The sequence below is a fragment of the Penaeus vannamei genome, chromosome 28 (assembly GCF_042767895.1).
Source record: "Penaeus vannamei isolate JL-2024 chromosome 28, ASM4276789v1, whole genome shotgun sequence".
NCBI classification, from domain to species: Eukaryota; Metazoa; Arthropoda; class Malacostraca; order Decapoda; family Penaeidae; genus Penaeus; species Penaeus vannamei.
Genome location: NC_091576.1, coordinates 30,631,601 through 30,641,600, shown reverse-complemented (window position 1 = coordinate 30,641,600; position 10,000 = coordinate 30,631,601). Strand labels below are relative to the sequence as shown.

General features: G+C 38.2%; 1 protein-coding gene across 1 annotated transcript in view; it reads left to right on the top strand.

Annotated features, from left to right (window-relative positions):
* LOC113805802 (uncharacterized) overlaps nucleotides 1-5,803 on the top strand; it is a 9,571-nt gene extending 3,768 nt beyond the window's left edge. Inside the window, exons 2-5 of the mRNA XM_070141998.1 lie at nucleotides 2,298-2,499; nucleotides 3,965-4,129; nucleotides 4,704-4,874; nucleotides 5,046-5,803. Coding sequence (XP_069998099.1) covers nucleotides 2,298-2,499; nucleotides 3,965-4,129; nucleotides 4,704-4,874; nucleotides 5,046-5,684 — 1,177 coding nt within the window. The 3' untranslated portion in view covers nucleotides 5,685-5,803. The remainder of the gene's footprint in view (nucleotides 1-2,297; nucleotides 2,500-3,964; nucleotides 4,130-4,703; nucleotides 4,875-5,045) is intronic.
* Nucleotides 5,804-10,000: the final 4,197 nt, after the last annotated feature.

Sequence of the window (10,000 nt, the reverse complement as noted above, 5' to 3'; positions counted from 1 at the left end):
ATATGGGCCTGTATAGAATATAGTCAAAATACTATCAAAGTGCTATGCTGACTGGTGGCATGGCCCACGTGGTCTGAGAAATTTCGAAACCGCAGTTGTATATTTGATCTATATTTTGCTATGTATTTCGTTGAAACGGTATCTGTGTATATTTCAATTCGTGTTTTTGACAGGTTACTAGAAGAATAGAAGTTGATTGAGATAATGGTGTTGATAACATGCAGTATTTTTTTTCTACGTGTTGGTTATGTCGATATGTTTCTCTCTCTCTCTCTCTCTCTCTCTCTCTCTCTCTCTCTCTCTCTCTCTCTCTCTCTCTCTCTCTCTCTCTCTCTCTCTCTCTCTCTCTCTCTCTCTCTCTCTCTCATCTCTCTCTCTCTATCTCCCTCCCTCCCCCTCCCATCCTCCCTCCCTCCCTCCCTCTCTCTCTCTCTCTCTCTCTCTCTCTCTCTCTCTCTCTCTCTCTCTCTCTCTCTCTCTCTCTCTTTCTTTCTTTCTCACTCTCTCTCTCTCACTTCCTCTCGCTATCTCTCTCTCTTTTGATATAAATGTTATTATTGTTATCATTATGATGATGATTGATGTTATTATTATCATTATTATTATTATTATTATCATTTTTAGTAGTAGTAGTAGTAGTATCATTATTATTATCATTATAAATATCATCATCATCATTATTATTAAAGCAGCAGTCTGGTAATCGTCAATTTCAACTGTCCTTTGCATGGCTTTGTACTCTTCTCAGTAAGATAAGATAAAAGATATGAAGAAAACAACAGGTGGTTGACACTGTATGAGAAATCTGAAAGTCTATATAAAGCTCGTTTAATCAATGGATTTTATTTGTCGCTTTTATTGTTTTACTTATCTATTATTATTATGATTGTTATTATTATCATTATCGTTATTATTATCATTATCGTTATTATTGTTTATTATTATTATCATTATCATTATCATTATCATTTTTATTACTGTTATTGTCATTATTATCATTATTATTACTGTTATTGTCATTATTATCATTTTTATTATTATTATCATTATTATTAGCGTCTTTATCATTATTATTATCTTCATCATTATTGTTGTTACGATCATCATTACTATGATTACAAATAATTTGACTGCTGTTATTATTGTCATTATGATTATTTACATAATTCATAACTGTGGTAAAAACTGGTATTATAATCTATGAATATCTCATCTAGTCCTTTCTCTTTGATGTTTCTCTTTGATGTATTTTTTTTATGTTAAATGAGGATATATAAGGGTAGTTATGCGTCAACTTTAACAAGAATTTACTCAAGTGTATCCCACATTGTGAGTAAAAGGGATTGTGTAACATGTTAGTTATTTGTGACGATGCCAAAAGTATCAGTCAAGGTATCTTTACACAGGTAGACCCACTCTGTGCTGAAAACCCTACTGGCAACTTCCGTGCTAAGCGTTGCCATATCATCTTTATTCGCTGGATTATTTTCTTTCTTGATGTCTTTTTCGGTTATTTGTGTATCGTTATTGCTGAATCATTTTCAAAGGAAATACACTGAAATAGCTTTTAATATAACATATCTCATAAATTGTTGATGTCAAAAAGGGCACGAAACTTATGACGTCACCACATTTAGCCAGTGAGAATGCACTGTGGGATATCAGATATAGCTAGCTACATAATTACTTTTATAATTTGCTTGGTATTGTTATACTTACCAGAAGTAAAACTAAAATTCCCGTATTTTATTTATGATAGCTGAGAGTTCATTACTATTAACAGGCGTGAGAAGACTTAGGTAAATGTCAACTTCATTTTCGAAGTTAATAGGCTAAGTGGAAGTACCTGGTTATATGTACCTTGGTATCTTTTCCTCTTGTTAAAATCGATCTTTGTCTTCTTTATTTTTTCTTTTCCACACTTTTTTTTCATCATTTCCATTTCTCTTCTTGCCTTCTTTCCTTTTCCTCATTATACGTTCCTCCTTCACACCTCTTTATTCCACCTCTCAATCTTTTTCTCTCCTTCCACCGTGTTTCCCTTCTCTGCTTCTCTCTCTCTCTCTCCCACTCTCCCTCTCTCTCTCTCTCCCTCCCTCCCTCTCTCTCTCTCTCTCTTTCTCTCTCTCTCTCTCTCTCTCTCTCTCTCTCTCTCTCCCTCTCTCTCTCTCTCTCTTTCTCTCTCTCTCCCTCTCCCTCCCTCCCTCTCACCCATAACTACCTCCCCCCCTCTCCACCTCCCATCTTCCCCCCCCCCACCACCACCACCAGTTAACCCCCTCCCCGCCCACCCCCAGACAGACATGCGAAGTGGGCGGCGGGCGTGTCCAGAGCCTCGCCCGCGTCTTCAACAGCGAGGGGGACGACGGCAAGGGGGCGGCTTCCCACCAGGCCGCCTACACCTCCTCCCTCGCCTCCATCCACGACCAGCGCCATCGGGCTCACCTCCGCTACGGCGATCTCGTGACCTCCATTCTCCAGCATGAGGCCGACCTCCAGGTGAGCGGATGGCTCGTTCCAATAGTTTTTTTTATTGTTATTCTTGGTTGAGTTTTTGTTGTTGTTCTTGTTTTTTTTATGGGTTTATTCATTTGATATATTTTTTTATTAGTTATTATTATTTTTTCTTTCGTGCACTTTTTAAAAAATTCTTTAAATGGTTATAACTCTTTTTTTTTATTCGTTATCATTATTATTGTTGTTTTTTCTTTCTTACATTTTTTAAAGATTCTGTAAATGGTTTAACTGTTTTTATTTCCTTCTTACTCTTTTCAATTCTGTTTTTTTTCACATCTTGTTACTCTTCATCTTTTTTGACCTTTCGTAAGTATTCTTCATCCTTTTCGAACTTTCATAGGCCTTCCTTAACGTTTTTCAGTCTCCCTTGACTCCTCTTTATTCTTCAAATCTCTTTACTATCTTCATTGATTCTTACTAGGCCATTCTTAACTCTTTTTCCCATTTTTCATTTTATTTGTTTATTTATTTTATTGTTTTGTTATTTTTCATTTTTTTAATCTATTTTTTTTTTTTTTTTTTAGTTTTCTTTATCTTTAATTGAATTTTATCTTTGATTCTCGTTGACCTTTGTTGACCTCCGTAGTCTCTTATTAGGTCGTTCTTAACCTTTTTTACCTTTATTTTCTGATTTTCATTTGTTTATTCATCTATGTGTAGTTCTCTTTACCTTCAGATGAGTTTTATTTTTAATTCTCCTTGACTACTCTATATTCTTGAAATCTCTTTACTATTTTACATTGATTCTTATTAAGCCAATTTTCCTTTTTTTAGTTCTCTTTACCTTTAACTTAGTTTTATCCCTAATTCTCCTTACTAGGCCAGTCTTAATTGTTTTCCTTTTTCTTTACATGTTCCTTTTTTTCTTTCCTTTTTTACCTTTAATTGAGTTTTCTCTTTAATTCTCCTTACTAGGCAATTATTATTATTTTTTTTTATTTGATATGTTCCTTTTTTTCTTTCTGAGTTTTGTCTCTAATTCCCCTTGACCTTTGTTGGCCCCCGTAGTCTCTTATTAGGCAATTCTTGTCTTTTTTTCCTTTTTTCCTCTTATTTTCGTTTATCATTATTATTATAATGATAAACGCGCATGCAGTTTTATTTACCTATAACTGTTTTGTCTCTAATTCTCCTTGACTACTCTATATTCTTGAAATCTCTTTACTATTTTTCAATGATTCCTACTAGGCCCCTTTTACTTTTTTTTCTTTTTTTAGTTCTCTTTACCTTTAACAGAGTTTTATCTCAAATTCTCCTTCCTAGGCCATTCTTTTTTTCTATTTCTTTACATGTTCCATTTTTTTTTTTCTTTTTTTAACCTTTAAATGAGTTTTCTCTTTAATTCTCCTTACTAGGCCATTCTTAACTTTTTTTTCTTCTTTGTTCCTTTATTCCCCCTTTAACTGAGTTTTGTCTCTAATTCCCCTTGACCTTGGTTGACCCGCAGTCCCAGGAGGAGCGGCGGCGCGAGGGCCTCCTTCTGCAGGAGCGCCAAGACCTCGAGTCCAGCGCCCAGGAGGGTGAGGTCGATCGCCTTCAGGAGCTCATCACGGCGACACGGAGGGCCACGGCTGCTACCAACGCCAAGGTCACCACGTACTCCACGTATAAGGTGAGGGCCGAGGTCAAAGGTCACATGGTCAAGTCAAAAGGTTGTGGTGAGGGTATGACGTGATTTGGTATGTGTTGTTTTTGATGTCCATGTTTATGTCTACATTATGATAACAATAATGATAAAGAGTGATGATGATAATGATGATAATAATCGTAATGATAATCATGATAATCGTTATTATCATGACCATCATCCTCGCCATCATTTTCATCACACTTCCTTATTTGCATCACCACCACCAACACCACTTCTCTCTCTTGCCCTTCCCACACCACCATTCGCGCCTCATCGCCATCATCACTTCTTCCTCGTCATCACCACCACTTCCTCCTCACCGCTTCTTTCTCACCGTTTTTCCCTTCTCTGTTTCTCTCTACTCATCTCTCGTTCATCCCTTCTCTCTCTCTCTTCTCTTTTCTCTCTCTCTCTCTCTCTCTTCTCTTTTCTCTTTCTGTCTCTCTCTTCTCTTTTTTTTCTCTCTCTCTTCTTTCTCTCCCTCCCTCTCCCTCTCTCTCTCTCCGCCTTCCCCACACCCCCACTCCCACGCCCCACCCCCTCCCCTCCCCCCCAGGACTACGTGGAGAACAGCGTGCGGGCGTGGGGGACGGAGGCGAGCACGGTGGAGGGCGTTTGCGGGCGTTTCCGGGACCTGCTGACCCTCCGCTTCCAACTCCTGCTGAAGGTCCACCACGCGATGCTCCGCCTTCAGCAGTCGCGGCGCCAACTGCTGGTGTTCGTTCAGGTGAGGGGTATTAGGATGTAAATGTCTGCCGGTGCAACGTTAGTATTGATATGAATAGATGCATATATCGTCGTAAATCCAGGTCGTAATGTAGATGCCAAGAGAAGTGCACGAAAGTAGCAGTAAACAGATCCTGGGTTAAGACGAGCCCTGCGCGGGCGTGCGTTGCAGGGCGAGAAGGAGCGCGAGGGCGAGGCGCTCCTGCAGCTGTACCGTGAGCGGGCGTCGGGGTGGGCGTCGTCGCGACGTCTGGGCGAGATGGAGGCGCGTCTGGCGGCCCTCCAGACCACGTCCACGCACACGCACACGCACCTCACGCGCGTGCGCCTCGCCATCGTCAACATCTACTGCGTGGCCAGGGCGTACCAGCGCTCCCTGCCGCCCCTGGGCCCGCGCGCCTCCACCTCCACCGTGCTCAAGCGCCTCCACAACTTCCTGCTGGACGCCATCACCGTCACCACCACGGCGCGCGGCGCCATCGAGCCCGCGTCCCTGCGCCCCAGCGTCGGCACCCACAAGCAGAAGAAGGGCGCCGCCGCTGCCGCTCCCGCCGGCGGCAAGGACAGCGCCCGGCGGGACGGGGGCGCCAGCAGCAGGTCGCGGAGGAGCAGCGCCTCCAGCAGGTCGGGCAGGGAGAGCGCCGCCAGCAAGGCCGGCGAGGGCGCGGCGCGCGAGCAGCCGCAGAAGGGCGAGGCCGAGGAGGGCGAGAAGAAGCCGAAGCGACAGGAGCCGAAGAAGTCCCTGAAGAAGGCCGTCAACCTCAGCGAAGCGGCCTCCAAGATGCACTTGCTCAACAAGCCGCCCGAGTGATTCCTTGGCTGTTCGTGGCAGGGATTCCTGGAAGAGGGATTGCTCTTTCGCGCCTTGATGTCAGATTGTCTCAGAGATTGTTGTCGCCGCGCCGAATCTTGCTGTCGAGGAATATACTCTTAAATGAACTCAAAGGCCTTTCATTTTGCACCTTAAGAATACGAACACAAGACAGTGGCACCAAACCATACAAAACGAACACTAACACACGTGTATATGTGTGTGCATATACAGTATATATACACAAACATATACATACACACACATATTTCTGACGGATACACATTCGAAACAGGTTAAATACATCTCTTACATATATTCATTCTCATTCACACGTCCGCCTCACCGTACACCCATTCCATCGCTCTCCACATCAACACAAACATCAATAAGAAATAAACAAAAAAAAACAAGAACAAAAACAAAAACATCGCTTAGAGACAGCGCCATGGCCCAACTGCACTCTCAGGACCCGTTTTTCTCTCGTCACCGAGGCGGGAGAGGTCAACTTAGGTCAACGCCCCCACGCCAATTGCACGCGAGAGTAAAGAGGGGGAGGGGTGGGGTGGGGTGGGGGGTGGGGGGTACGTGAGAAGGGATTGTCTGCCTCTTGAACATCTAATTTATTGCCTCGGGAAAAGACCGATTGGCACAGAGAACATTCCTTTAAAAGATTCGGTCGGATAAAGTATAGAGATATACTTTTTACGGTGTACAGATGTTCTAGTTTTAATGTTTGTGATTTGACATTAAAATTTAACATGGTGAATTGCGTTGAAGTAATTTTTTCCTAGTTGAGGGGTAGTAATTTTTTCCTAGTTGAGGGATAGTCATTTTTTTTCCTAGTTGAGGGATAGTCATTTTTTCCTAGTTGAGATAATACATTGATTAATTGTTTGTTCAGTGCTACAAAACTTTTACCTTCCATGTATTTCTGCGTCACTTTTTGCCAGGTTAATCCGTCGAAAATGCTGAATATTTAGTAAACAAAATACTAAGTTGGTGTATAACTTTTTATTTTCTTTTTTTCATCAAATGTAGAATCCAGAAAGATATTCTCAGATGAAATAAAAGTTTTTGTTCTATCCTTTGTGCAGTCGGCAATAATTATGATTCACTGATCAAACGTGACTAAGCGAAATCTATAAATTGGAATTTTTTCTCTGGAAAAAATCATTTATTTAGGAAGGTGATAATGCAAATATTTGTATCAATTTCACTCTTACTGTTGCTATCTATACTACTATCTATTTCTATACAAGATATAAATTCTAGCTTTTCATCATATTATAATCAGCATCTCTGCTATCATCACCACATCAACATCATTATCTTCATCATCATCATCATCGACATCATCATTGACATCATAATTACCATAATTTTATCGTGTCATTTTCAGTTCAACCTACTTTTCTAGACGTTGCTGTGTTGTTAAGTAGAGAGAACAGCTGTTCAGCCAAAGCCAATACGTGTGTGTGCTGCTATTCGTGTCCCTCCGCCTAACCTAACAGAACTGTCACCTTCGACTACTTCTGTTGCTGTATCTCTCTCTCTCCTTCTCCCTACCTCCCTTCCTCCTCTCTCTCTCTCCTTCTCCCTACCTCCCTTCCTCCTCTCTCTCTCTCTCCTTCTCCCTACCTCCGTTCCTCACCTCTTTCTCTCCTTCTCCCTACCTCCCTTCCTCCTCTCTCTCTCTCTCCTTCTCCCTACCTCCCTTCCTCTCTCTCTCTCTCTCCTTCTCCCTCCCTCTCTTTCTCTTTCTTTCTCTCTTTGTTTGTTGACATTCTACATTGGACCAGAGCTTTAAACATGATTCGTTTACACACTAAAACATTTACATAAAACAGTTTCTGCCTATTACAGTTACAAAAAGTTCCACCAAAAATTATCAAGTGGTATTACATTTTCTTTATATCATTATATTTCTATCTTGGATTATACTTACAATTTTCTTAAAGGATTATCAAAACGTGCATGTAAATAGGACAATAAAAGACAGCAAATAACAGTATCCATCATTTCTTTATATAATTCATATATTTCAAACTGTAATGCTACATAAACAAATAGCTCTACACAATATATTACAACTAAGTGTAAAAGTGGAATGGGTCCTGAAATGGAATATACTACAGCATCGCTAATCATAACACAATGATATATGTGTACGTCAGATATTAAACATTAAGGCTGTTGATCAAACACTAAGTACATGTAAAATCCTTAATAGTATATGGTGACAGCAATATAGAAGTTTCACATATACAGCTTATGGAAGACGACAAGATCAGATCACATTAGAGGTGCACTGTAAAGAAATCAATAGTATATGATGAGATTCTTACACGGTCATTAGGTATTTAAAATATGAAAAAAAAAATAGTTACTCCTAGATACGATCGTGCTACGTTTTCTGTGTTGCTTATGATAATATTAATAACCGTCTGCAACGGAAAGAATCTGGTATTTTTTTTCGAGATATTATCATAAATAACGTGTAATAGAATCATATCGGAGATTATAAAATGTGAATTTAACACTTTCTTGGAACAGACTGAAGTTTTACGGTTTGGGCAACACTCGGTGGAAGTTTATTTCAGTCTTTTGTCTATTTTCAGAAATTAGGATTTTTTAAGGGAATGACTTCACATTGCACCTGTTTATAGAAGGCTTTCAAATCTTTGATTAGTTGATGTATATTTCTAGATGGTGTAAAAAGGGAGGGCATAACCCAGGACACTTCTAGAACTACACTTATAAAAAGGAAACATTTGTTCGTACACTTTATTTTTTTTAATGGAGTAATGAATGTTTGAATGTCCATCTTTTGTAGCTTTATTTTGGATATCAAGCTTTTTATCAGTTTTTGAATATGGTTTCTATTAGTAAAAACCCATTTAAGTAGAAGTGACAAAGAAAGACAACGAGAAACGATTTTTGTTCGCGATCGGAAAAGCACTTCAAGTGTGAGCATTTTCAAAAATTTCACTTCCAAAAAACAGAAAAAAATAACAAAAAAACATTCTTACATAGGGTATTCAAGTTCCGCTTTAGAAAAGAATATTGTATATATACCTTTTTGACATTTTTATTACTCTAAACACAATCGTAAAATAACGAAAATGAGACCTAAACATTCTGAAAAAAAAAAAAAAAAAAACACGCGGACCACCCTGTTACTGGAATATTTTGCTTTTAATATTTACTCGAAATAATTTCATTGACTGAATACGTTGTGGATTTAATTTTTGAGTGGAATACTTTTTCATAACATTATTTGGATTGTTAAGAAGGCTGCCTGTTTCAACACTGTATAGTGAATGGATAAATGTTAGTCATATATATGGCATATACAGTCATCATGGTGCATATGCTTATATACAAACATTTATATACAAACTATATACAGTACATACATGGCCTGCGCAAATACATACGTGTACATATTTATATATATATATATATATATATATATATATATATATATATATATATATATATAAATATATATATAAATAAACATTTATGTATATATAAACAGCATCTTTTCTAAACATTGCAGTTGTCTTTTAGAGAATATCAGAGTATTACTATTTGTCTTGACACAGCTTTGCCACAAACAAAATGCCAAAGAGAAGGTGGCATATGACACACTTTGGGCTGGCATTCCACTGGTTCTTTCGATGCTAGTCTAATGCCTTACATTATCACAACAAAAAACCTTCATGATCTTTTGGAACTTGGCCATGTTGGTTGAATTAAAAAAAAAAAAAAAAGATGAATGAAAAGAAAAAAAAATATACAGTAATAAATAAGATGTTAGTATCATAGGGAAATAAAGTTGTGTAGGAATGTTGATACACAGAGTAAGATATTCAAAGAATAAAGTAAATGGAATGAATTAATACACCGTGATATCTTATCTGTAGTAAAAGAAATATTCATATGAAAAATAACCGATACATATTTTACAGGTTGAAATTATGAGAATTTTTTTTCTTAAGGACGTACAAAATAATAATAATAACAATTTTAATAATAATGTCCATGATAATAGTAATAATAATGATGATGATTAATGATAATGATGATGATAATGATAAAAACATAATAAAAATAATAACGACAGTATTTGAGAGTAAAAATCAAAAGGTAAGGTTAATACTGTTGTAGACAAATATATATAAAAAACGACGTGCTTTCACAGGAATAAAAGGAACTATATACAACCGAGGAGCTCAATAATAATAATAATAATAAAAAAAAGTAAAAATCGCTTATATTCTACATTTCTCAAATATTTTACTCTTATG